This window comes from Schistocerca cancellata, chromosome 10 (genome assembly GCF_023864275.1).
Source record: "Schistocerca cancellata isolate TAMUIC-IGC-003103 chromosome 10, iqSchCanc2.1, whole genome shotgun sequence".
In the NCBI taxonomy this organism is placed as follows: domain Eukaryota; kingdom Metazoa; phylum Arthropoda; class Insecta; order Orthoptera; family Acrididae; genus Schistocerca; species Schistocerca cancellata.
In genome coordinates this window covers 61,023,452-61,035,979 of record NC_064635.1, presented here as the reverse complement: position 1 = coordinate 61,035,979, position 12,528 = coordinate 61,023,452, and the positions used below count along the sequence as shown (strand labels likewise).

The 12,528-nt window shown below is 43.0% G+C and overlaps 1 protein-coding gene across 1 annotated transcript in view; it reads left to right on the top strand.

The window, feature by feature from the left end:
• Positions 1-12,528, top strand: part of LOC126106386 (REST corepressor 3) — a 74,316-nt gene that overhangs the window by 23,430 nt on the left and 38,358 nt on the right. The window contains exons 5-6 of the mRNA XM_049912652.1: positions 223-396; positions 9,366-9,443. Coding sequence (XP_049768609.1) covers positions 223-396; positions 9,366-9,443 — 252 coding nt within the window. The remainder of the gene's footprint in view (positions 1-222; positions 397-9,365; positions 9,444-12,528) is intronic.

Sequence of the window (12,528 nt, the reverse complement as noted above, 5' to 3'; positions counted from 1 at the left end):
GATGAGCAAAATAATCACTACAGCATAACATACAGTTCTTTATTAGTAAATGTTTTACACGACCTCTTGCCATAACTGCAGCAAGTGTTTGTGTCGCCAAAGTGTCAAGTCAGTAACAGCATTTTATCTTTTTCACACCCTGCACAATATTTTTGGCACCAGATCTGATGAATTGTATTTCTTTATACTGCCAATGTTCCAAAGTAATTATTTTCCTTACAGTTGCCCGACAAGACAATTGCGAGCCTCGTCCGCTACTATTATTCCTGGAAGAAGACTCGCAGTCGTACTAGCCTTATGGATCGGCAGGCTCGCAAGCTGGCAGCACACCGAGAGGAGGGCAGTGAGGGGGGCTCGGAGTTGGGCTCCAACACCGACTCAGACTCTGACGATAAGGTACGTTCTGTGGAGCAGTAGTAGAAAATGTACCAGGACGTCCCCTGCCGCAAACGACACTGTCGGTAACTCCTGGCTTCTGCACTGGTGATTGTATGTCCATCTAACGGCTTGTTTTCAGTATGTCAGAGAGCAACAGCTGGCAAAGGGATTCCCCTGCCATACCTCGTATTACTGCTGCACTAAATGGGACATTCTCCTTGGAAAAATAGAGAAATGTGTTACGTAACATCAAACATTTTCTAACCACTTGGTGAAAGTGCTGTCTGAGCTCTACACTCCCCTGTTTGCATATTAAGTTTAGTAACAGGTATTCTAGTGACTGCTCTCACAAATTGTTTTCTTGCACATGGGCCTGTTTGAGTCTGGTGCATATTCAAATGCCTCTGTTGAACTAAAATCTGTTTAATCCCTAGATATTGCATAGTTTCTGGGGGGGACTTAATATTAAATATGTGGCAAGAGCCATTTGAGCTTCTAACAAGCTATTCAGTTTTAAAAATCCCATTTGTTTCTTCCTCTAGCTTTCTACCTTGTCCCACATCTATTTTAAAGTACAGTTCTGAGTGGCTAAATCTTGGTCTCATGTGTCTTCTTTCTTGCTGCTATTTTAACAGAAATCCATATGATTCCAAAGCTAAACTTTTAAATGTGGCAGCTTGTTCTTGGTTTATAAAATAGTAATTATGCTCTTTCTTGTTTGCATGCCTAAAAATTAGTTTGCTCTGTTTCTAGAAATATGCTCTTTTAAGTGGTCAGTGGATACAGTCTAGCACAATGGCAATGTGTATCAGAATGATTTTGCTCAGAGGCATGTCCTGGCAGTTCATTAGTTCTGTGTAACTAGTGGGAAGTAAGAAAAGTGCTGAAATTGAAACTTTTCTTTTTATGAGTCACTCTACTGTGGTGGCAGTTATTTATTACACTTGCAATTACACTCCAGCATGAAACAAAAGTCAAGAAGGTCACAATAGAATAATTTTCATGGTCCACATGATAATTTTAAAAAATTCACATGCCAGTTAAACTAGATACAGGCATCTTTGTCACACCCTAGAAAATCATTGAAAAATACGGGAATCTTTTTCATCTGGGGAAAACCTGTGCGTTTTTTATTTTATTTTTTTCTGGTAAGAACTGATAATCTAAAAATGTTTTGCATCAGTCTGGTATTGTAGAATAATACTGCAGCCATAAAACATAAATGAGTGAGTGAATAACACCAAAATAAAGCTTTAGTTGCAAAGAAAATGTGCCATTTACTACACCAAAACACACTGCACACGCAAGCATCTGCCAAGCAGCAAAATGTGACAGACTTAATGACGAAGACTATGCAGTACTTTGTCACAGCAAAGTGCTTTTGATGGATGTGACATCACAGCTGTTTACGTTTGTAACAGGTCACAGGAAAATATTGTGAATGGGTTTTGAGAAGCATTACTTTCAAAGTAAATTTCATTTTACACAAGGTGAATTATGTTACGTATGAGAACGTGCAATGAATTTCTTAAATCGCAGAAAGACCAGCCATTTATACCATTATTTAAATTTTACTGAGACGATTGTGTTTGATATATCTTAAGGGGTAACGTACACTAGAAGAGCAATATTATGTGTGAAAGCTTTTCGTGTAGTTATGCCATATGTATAATAATTTAAACCACTAACTTTTCCTAATTGTATGTTCGTGCTACTTAACAGTGATGCTGCTGTTGACTGACTACATCAAGTGCCCTATTCTCTGAATATCTGCTGTCATTGGCTGGCTTGACCACATCTTGCAAGCTATGATTGGCTGACAAAAGCACATTGCAATCTCGATTTCAGTGCTTTGGAAGATATGATTCTGTATTTGGTGGAATTTGTATTTATACTTTTATTACACGAAAATACACGGTTTACATGTTGCCGCGCATCGAAGGTATTTCCAAACTGTATTAGTTTTTGCTGTGTTTCATTTCCTAAAGTGCTGGAAAGTTCTACTCTGGTTTTGAAACCATTACCATTCAAAGGATTGATAAATTTTTCAGCTCTGAGGGCAAACACATTGTCTCTTAACATGAATGAAGTGTGTTTCCACCAGAGAAAACTGTATTTTTAACCGGAAAATCTAGGAAAAATCTGATTTTTTTTTTTCTTGTCCTGTGGATAATAACACAAGTGTGACAGTATTTATAGATGGTAGTGGAAACGACTGCAATAGTTGGTTAGTTCACTTGATGGAATAAGTATATCACTCCAAAGCCACTGAAGTGTAACTTCACTCTAACAATGTCAGATACAGGCATAGTCGACCTACCCAACAGTAAGAGCATTCCGATTTGTTACCTGGCAGAGTCTGTAAAGTTAGATCATCTATCAAGGGAAGCTCCCCCCCCCCCCCCCCCCCCTCTCTCTCTCTCTCTCTCTCTCTCTCTCTCTCTCTCTCTCTCTCTCTCTCTCTCTCCCTCCCACACACACACAAACACACACACATACCCGTTTGTAGCGCAACCAAAGGTTCAAATTCAGGTTAGGTTGATAGATTCAGATTGGTTGTAAGCTGGTAAAGCCAATGAATGTGTTGTTATGATCAACTCAGCTCAGCTACATTTGCTGAACAGTTGAAGTAGGTATTCAGAATACACTCAGTGGTCGAATATCTAACATGTCTTTGTAGTTTCATTTTGGCAGTGTGTCATGTGCAGCAATTTTTTTTTTTTTTTAAGGTTTATAGAATGCCCTGCCCTTTTTTCTTGTAAATTGAAGTCTGTGATTAGAGTGCTGGGTGGAAGCAAATTTGTAAAGGATTTGCTTTCACCCAACACTGTGAATCACTTTGTGTGCCCACTACTCTCTGATTGGCTACTTACAACCAGCTGCTGCCTCCACAATTGTGTTCCCATCACTCCTCATGTGTTTTTCCAACATGCTTCGCTGAACTTATAAGTAACTGCACTGCAACTGATTGAGACTCTTATCCTGTGGTCACCAGTATCTCGTGCAAGAGATGGAGGTTTGGCCACCAAAATTCCGCATCTACTTTCTCTAGAACTTCTCTTAGTGTCATAAAAGGTGTATTTATAACTTCTGTTAGATGTCTCTGTGTAGTATCATAACATAACAAGCTTTTGTTGAAAGTGTTGTAGCTGTTTGATGAAATGGACTCATATTCAGTCATTCTGTTAGGTGTGGAGAGGGGTTGGGAGGATTGATGGCTGGTTAAGGATTTACAGTATTTTTCTGTTGGCTAGAGGTCCTAAACTGTAGAAATTTGTTTATGATGCTCTTTTTATGGATTTTATCATGTATGTTGACAGTAGAGTATTTGTTATATGAAAACTTATTTGTTATTAAACCTAATAGATTACCCATGTGTGTTGAATGTCATGACTTCTCCTTTGTTCAAATGTCTCACAACACTGCTTTGCTTTATCATGTTTCTGCCAAGCTTGTGTGTTTAATAATGTATCGAGGGGTACTGTTAAAACTGTTAAATCTTAATCTCAATGTCGTTGGTGTATTATAGTATTTATGTTGTATAGTATTTGTGGTCATCACTCTTTCTCATATGTACATAATCCTCCCTAGCAATTTCCATTGATCAAAATGTAACTTTGTAAGTGCCCTTCCTCATTAAATTGTTAATGTTGTATTTTGGTTAGTTATGTTATTTTACATGTGATGACCTGTTCTGCTTGCATCAACAACTTTGCAGATTGTTTACACTGAAGAGCCAAAGAAACAGGTGCACCTGCCTAAAATCTTGTAGGGCCCCCCACGAGCACGCAGAAATGCTGCAACACGACATGGCATCGACTCAAGTAATGTCTGAAGTAGTGCTGGAGGGAACTGACACCATGCATCCTGCAGGGCTGTCCATAAATCTGTAAGAGTACAAGGGGATGGAGATCTCTTCTGGATAGCTCATTGCAAGGAATCCCAGATATGCTTGATAATGTTCATATCTGGGGAGTTTGGTGGCGAGCAGAAGTGTTAAAACTCCGAGAGTTTTCCTGGAGCCACTCCGTAGCAATCCTGGACATGTGGGGTGTCACATTGTCCTGCTGGTATTGCCCAAGTCTGTTGGAATGCACAATGGACATGAATGGCTGCAGGTGATGAGACAGGATGCTTACATGCATGTCAACTGTCAGTCGTATCTAGAAGTGTCAGAGGTCCCATATCACTCCAACTGCACATGCCCCACACCATTACAGAGCCTCCAACAGCTTATATGCAGGGTCCATGGATTCATAAGGTTGTCTCCATATTCATACACGTCCAACTCTTCGACACAATTTGAAACTAGACTCGTCCGACCAGGCAACACGTTTCCAGCCATCAACAGTACAATGTCAGCATTGACGGGCCCAGGTGAGGTATAAAGCTTTGTGTCATGCAGTCATCAAGGGTATGCGACTGGGCCTTTGGATCCAAAGGCCCATATTGATGTTGTTTCATTGAATGGTTCACATGCTTACACCTGTTGATGTCCTGGCACTGAAATCTGCAGCAATTTGCAGAAGGGTTGCACTTCTGTCACGCTGAACAATTCTGTTCAGTTCTTGTTGGTCCTGTTCTTGTAGGATCTTTTTCTGGGCGCAACAATGTCAGAGATTTGACATTTTACTGGATTCATGGTACACCCGTGAAATGGTCGTATGGGAAAATCTCCGCTTCATCGCTACCTCCGAGGGGCTGTCTCCCATTGTTCGTGCGCCGACTGTAACACCACGTTTAAACCCACTTTAATCTTGATAACCTGGTAGTGCAGCAGCAGTAACTGATCTAACGACTGCACTAGACCCTTTTCGTCTTATGTAGGCATTGCCGACAACATTCCACGAAGGAAAAATATACCTAAAAACAAAGATGATGTGACTTACCAAATGAAAGTGCTGGCAGGTCGACAGACACACAAACGAACGCAAACATACACACAAAATTCAAGCTTTCACAACAAACTGTTGCCTCATCAGGAAAGAGGGAAGGAGAGGGAAAGACGAAAGGATGTGGGTTTTAAGGGAGAGGGTAAGGAGTCATTCCAGTCCCGGGAGCGGAAAGACTTACCTTAGGGGGAAAAAAGGACGGGTATACACTCGCGCACACACACATACCCATCCACACATATACAGACACAAGCAGACCAAGGTAATCCCATTCCTGATGTCCAGGCAGAGCTTCAAGGAATCCTCAGAACCTTACGCCCCCTACAAAACCTTTCACCTGACTCCATCAACCTCCTGACCCCACCGACACCCCGCTCCCCTACCTTCTACCTTCTTCCTAAAATTCACAAACCCAATCATCCCGGCCGCCCCATTGTAGCTGGTTACCAAGCCCCTACAGAACGTATCTCTGCCTACGTAGATCAACACCTTCAACCCATTACATGCAGTCTCCCATCCTTCATCAAAGACACCAACCACTTTCTTGAACGCCTGGAATCCTTACCCAATCCGTTACCCCCAGAAACCATCCTTGTAACCATTGATGCCACTTCCTTATACACAAATATCCCGCACGTCCAGGGCCTCGCTGCGATGGAGCACTTCCTTTCACGCCGATCACCTGCCACCCTACCTAAAACATCTTTCCTCATTACCTTAGCCAGCTTCATCCTGACCCACAACTTCTTCACTTTTGAAAACCAGACATACCAACAATTAAAGGGAACAGCCATGGGTACCAGGATGGCCCCCTCGTACGCCAACCTATTCATGGGTCGCTTAGAGGAAGCCTTCTTGGTTACCCAGGCCTGCCAACCCAAAGTTTGGTACAGATTTATTGATGACATCTTCATGATCTGGACTCACAGTGAAGAAGAACTCCAGAATTTCCTCTCCAACCTCAACTCCTTTGGTTCCATCAGATTCACCTGGTCCTACTCCAAATCCCATGCCACTTTCCTTAATGTTGACCTTCACCTGTCCAATGGCCAGCTTCACACGTCCGTCCACATCAAACCCACCAATAAGCAACAGTACCTCCATTACGACAGCTGCCACCCATTCCACATCAAACGGTCCCTTCCCTACAGCCTAGGTCTTCGTGGCAAACGAATCTGCTCCAGTCCGGAATCCCTGAAGCATTACACCAACCACCTGACAACAGCTTTCGCATCCCGCAACTACCCTCCCGACCTGGTACAGAAGCAAATAACCAGAGCCATTTCCTCATCCTCTCAAACCCAGAACCTCTCACAGAAGAACCACAAAAGTGCCCCACTTGTGACAGGATACTTTCCGGGACTGGATCAGATTCTGAATGTGGCTCTCCAGCAGGGATACGACTTCCTCATATCCTGCCCTGAAATGAGATCCATCCTTCATGAAATCCTCCCCACTCCACCAAGAGTGTCTTTCCGCCGTCCACCTAACCTTCGTAACCTCTTAGTTCATCCCTATGAAATCCCCAAACCACCTTCCCTACCCTCTGGCTCTTACCCTTGTAACCGCCCCCGGTGTAAAACCTGTCCCATGCACCCTCCCACCACCACCTACTCCAGTCCTGTAACCCGGAAGGTGTACACAATCAAAGGCAGAGCCACGTGTGAAAGCACCCACGTGATCTACCAACTGACCTGCCTACACTGTGATGCATTCTATGTGGGAATGACCAGCAACAAACTGTCCATTCGCATGAATGGACACAGGCAGACAGTGTTTGTTGGTAATGAGGATCACCCTGTGGCTAAACATGCCTTGGTGCACGACCAGCACATCTTGGCGCAGTGTTACACCGTCCGGGTTATCTGGATACTTCCTACTAACAACAACCTATCCGAACTCCGGAGATGGGAACTTGCTCTTCAATATATCCTCTCTTCCCGTTATCCACCAGGCCTCAATCTGCGCCAAACACGCATACGACCATCATTGGCACCAAGGCAGAAGCGACTCTCATCGCTGAAGATGACACGTCTCCATTCGTCCCTCCATTCACGCCTGTCGCGACACCACTGGAGGCGGGCTGCACGATGTTGGGGCGTGAGCGGAAGACGGCCTAACGGTGTGCGGGACCGTAGCCCAGCTTCATGGAGACGGTTGCGAATGGTCCTCGCCGATACCCCAGGAGCAACAGTGTCCCTAATTTGCTGGGAAGTGGCGGTGCGGTCCCCTACAGCACTGCGTTGGATCCTATGGTCTTGGCGTACATCCGTGCGTCGCTGCGGTCCGGTCCCAGGTCGACGGGCACGTGCACCTTCCGCCGACCACTGGCGACAACATCGATGTACTGTGGAGACCTCACGCCCCACGTGTTGAGCAATTCGGCGGTACGTCCACCCGGCCTCCCGCATGCCCACTATACGCCCTCGCTCAAAGTCCGTCAACTGCACATACGGTTCACGTCCACGCTGTCGCGGCATGCTACCAGTGTTAAAGACTGCGATGGAGCTCCGTATGCCACGGCAAACTGGCTGACACTCTCGGCGGCGGTGCACAAATGCTGCGCAGCTAGCGCCATTCGACGGCCAACACCGCGGTTCCTGGTGTGTCCGCTGTGCCGTGCGTGTGATCATTGCTTGTACAGCCCTCTCGCAGTGTCCGGAGCAAGTATGGTGGGTCTGACACACCGGTGTCAATGTGTTCTTTTTTCCATTTCCAGGAGTGTATATATATATAATAGAAGGAAACATTCCACGAAGGAAAAATATACCTAAAAACAAAGATGATGTGACTTACTAAATGAAAGTGCTGGCAGGTCGACAGACACACAAACGAACACAAACATACACACAAAATTCAAGCTTTCGCAACAAACTGTTGCCTCATCAGGAAAGAGGGAAGGAGAGGGAAAGACGAAAGGATGTGGGTTTTAAGGGAGAGGGTAAGGAGTCATTCCAGTCCCGGGAGCGGAAAGACTTACCTTAGGGGGAAAAAAAGGACGGGTATACACTCGCGCACACACACACATATCCATCCACACGTATACAGACACAACACACACACACACACACACACACACACACACACACACACACACACACACTTATATGTTTTCTTTCTGGTTTCATTAACTTTACAGTATCTCCTCAGATGTAAACATGCCACGGAAAGGAAGAAGGTTCACAATCATATATCCATCGTAGAAATATTTCCAATAGATGAGAAAAGTAGGTGGATAATACCAATTGTCTTAGAAGACTTGCTGTCAATGAAACTGCACCTTCTGTACTCACTGTGCAGAAGTTTACTGTCTTATACATAAAACTTTAACCAATCTTGCAAAGCTGCTGGAGGTTTGAAAGTAATTTCTTTGATGTTCAGTTATGGGTTTGTAATTCAGTTTTTCATTTTTCGCACATTCGCACGGCTACTGGCACTATACTCCCAGATTAGCAGTATTAAGTATGCCTGGAGTGGGCAGAAAACCCAGATGAAGCACTCGATTGGTGTGAAAAATCCCAGAAAGGAAACAGTCAAAAGTGAAATTGGAGAACAGTCAAAGTGGGGGTGAGATTCTTTGTCTGAAGTGCGTCATACAATTTTTTTCAGTTTCATAATTGAAGTTTAGTACTTTTTACTTGACTGCTAGTGATTCCTATCAACTCACAAGCTAGAAGACTCTGCAGAGGGAGCAAACTTGGAGTGTTGATATTCTGTGGCAAAGTTACTGAAAGAAAGATATAGGATGTGTTATAGAGAAGTGAAGAAGTCACAGAAAATGATAAATAGGTATTTAAGACGTGAGAATTTGGATGGTTGGGATAAGAATTGCAATACTGAGCATGCTAAATATAGATCACAAAATTAGGAAATAGACAAAGTGTTAGTGGAAGTTGATCCTACATAGGTGTGCTGAGGTGTTACAAGCATATATTTGTTCCATGGGTAAGTAGAGGTGTATTGCAGTGTAGGTTCTAAATTTATAATTGATTGTGTGTTTCTTGTACTTCATTTATCACTATCATGGCTAGGCAGTTGAACTGTTGTCGTTCCCTTGTTCTTTGAGGCAGTTGGCCTTACCTTGTGATTTTGCAGAAATGGACAATCCACCGGGGGATCCGTCGAAAGAGTGGATCGCCCCCACGCGCTCAGAATGCAGAGGATGGCACTCAGGTGAGTACCTCTGCAAACAGTGCAAGAAATTATCGCCCAGAAACTCTTCATGCATGCAGTCAGATGACTCACTTGGGATTCAAAAGATATTTAAGCACGCTTGTGTTCAGTTGTTTAAGTGCCTGTACTTGTCGGCTTCAGCCTCAGTTGTAGAGCACATAGGAAGTGGGAATGTGTGGATTGGCATTCCACCGGTGTAGGCCAGTATGTCATTGAATCCATGGGTTTTGTGTGTGCTTGCCACTTCCAATGAATTGTAATAAAGCAGAATGGTTAACTTCTATTTTTGAAAAAAATGATCATAACATTATTTAGTAAATAATTTTGAGTGGTGCAAAGTTGTTCTTTAACTGTTAAGATGTTTTTTGGTAAGAGATCAGAGGAAGAGAGCATCTCAGGGGAGTTTCATGTACTTGAATTGTGTGCTGCCACAAAAAGTAAAGAGTATCAGTAATGCTAAATTGTACATACATGCAGCAGACAACAGAAACCTCTGCACAAGAACTGTACACACAGCATGGATGCATTCTAAAACTCTTGATGGTGTCATCTTTTGCAAGAACTTACAGGTGTGCACTAATCCATTACTTGAATTTCCTGGTGGTGAATAATCAGAAGGGTGCTATTAGGAGAGTGAAGTACAACACTTGCTTCTCTGCATACCATTTTGAAGTGCATGACAGTAGATACTTTCTACTGTACCACATATTAGTTTCTTCCTTTACATTTACATATGGAGCACAGGAAGAAAGCCTGCTGAAATGCACTGTAGTGAGTCTTAGCTTTTCTTCGTAGTCTCCGTGTGAGCAGTACATATGAGTTGTCGTATAGTCCATGTTCCTCACTCGATACTTGCTTTTAAAACTTTCTCTAAGTAGGCTTTCTAAGTTCACTTAGTGTCTTATCTTAAAGCCTCTGCCAATTCAGGATTGATGCTGTCTCACAAGTCAGACAAATTTGTGCTGCCCTTCTTTGTACAAGGGCAGATCAGAAAGACTTTGCCCCTATTATTTTCGCAAAATCACCGCTGTAAGTGTGAAGTCAACAATTTATTCTCAGTGGTGAATGTTTCTCAGACCAACCTGGCCTTATCTTCTGGTAGCTCTCCGCAGCATGGCGCTACTGTCAGTTGTTGAAGATGGCAGTTGTGTTTTACATGTTCACACCAATCAAAATATACAAGGGAATACAGTCCACATATGGTGTGTGGTTTCGAAAAGTGTGAGGTGGAGGCGGTGTGAGTTCGCAGAAGGCTGTGAAGACTTGTGCAATAATGAGCGTTTAAGGAGACTGTGTTTGTCACTGACTGACATTTCCTGTGTGAATGCAGTGGTCAAAGCGAATAGACATATGCACCTCGAGGATATTTCTTGAGAGTTAGCATTTCATGTGTGTGTACGTTTAAATCATCATTCAGAGGTCCTCAGGGTACAGGAAGGTTTCATGTCTGTGGGTGTCGAAGCAGTTGGATGATACAATGAAAGGCAAGAAAATCATTGTTTCACTGAAACATCGCAGGTTGACAGTTTCCTGGACCCCATTGTGACTGATGAGGAAATGTGGAAACTGCATGTCGTGCTGGAATTGAACCAGCAGAGCACGGTGCACATACATACAGGTTACTTGCAACAACAAAAAAAACTGTGCCGTCTTTTGGAAAAGTGATGTTAATGGTCTCCTAGGAGCGCAGTGGACTGCACCTGCTGTATTTCATGCAACTAGGTGCAACAACTGATTCCGACAGTTACTGTTCCACACAGTGGCTGCCATTGGGAAGAAGCACCGAGGGATTCTTGATACTGACAACTTGGCTACTCTTCACGACAATAAGAGGCCACATGCGGTAATCAGAATCTTTGACAAGCACCAATCATTTCTCTGAGAGAGTCTGGATGACCCACCATAAAGTTCAGACCTTTCTCTTGGTTGATACTCGTGTTTTCAGTCCATTGAAGACATTATTGGCAAGATGGTGATTCACATGCAGTGGTGAAGCCAAGACAGCAACCAGACAGTAGTTCCACAGTCAATCAGATGAATTTTACCACAGGGCATCCCAAATTTAGTGCCATGAAGGGTCAAAGGTCTGAACCGCTGTGGGGACTATGTGGAAAAATAGTGTAAGGTACATAGAATAGTATGTATATTTGTAATTACTTGTATGTACCTTATTTTGGCTAATAAAAATAGGGCGAAGTCCTGCCTAATAAAAAATAGGGGAAAGGACTTTCTGTTCACCCTGGTATATGTTCAGTATCTCCTGTTACTGCTGTTTCGTACGGACCCCCAGTGTGTCAGTTCTTATGGAAAACCTGGAATTCTCAGGGAATTACATTTGACCCAGAAAAAAACGAGGGACATCTAGGAAATTCAGCGTTTTTAACCAAGCACTGAAATTGATTTTTATTGATTTTTAGAAGTCACAAATATAAAATACTTCGTATCTAGGCGTGCGTTAATTATATGAATATTAAAAAAACTGCTGTTAAACTATGGTTGGTATATAGCTCAACTGGCAGGGGGGGGGGGGGGGAATGTCAATTATTGGTACGCTGTGGAATATTTAATTTCTAAAATGTAATGCTCCACACGTTAGCTCCAACAACCATTTTGCATTCAAAGCCTGTTAATTCTCGTCATGCGGCCATAATCACCTTCGAAACTTCACACGAATGACCTGAGCACAAATGTCAGCTCTGCCAATGCACTGCCATTTTATACCTTGTGTCTATGATACTACTGCCATCTGTATATGTGCATACTGCTATCTGATGACTATTGTTACCTCAGTGTAAATATTGTAAGGAAAAGTTGTGTATGCAATATGAATAATGGAATAACAGTACACAGTATAATTAGACCATTGGTGTGTCTACATATATTCTGGAGGGACCAATGACCTCAATAGTTTGGTCCCTTAAAAATTCACTCACTCACACACACACACACACACACACACACACACACACACACACACACACACAAAAACAAGTTATTTGTGAAGGACACCACCAACAGAGCTTAGCAGTGTTTATGGTATTGTTATATAGGGATTTTGAGAATTTTATCTACTTTTATTGTATCC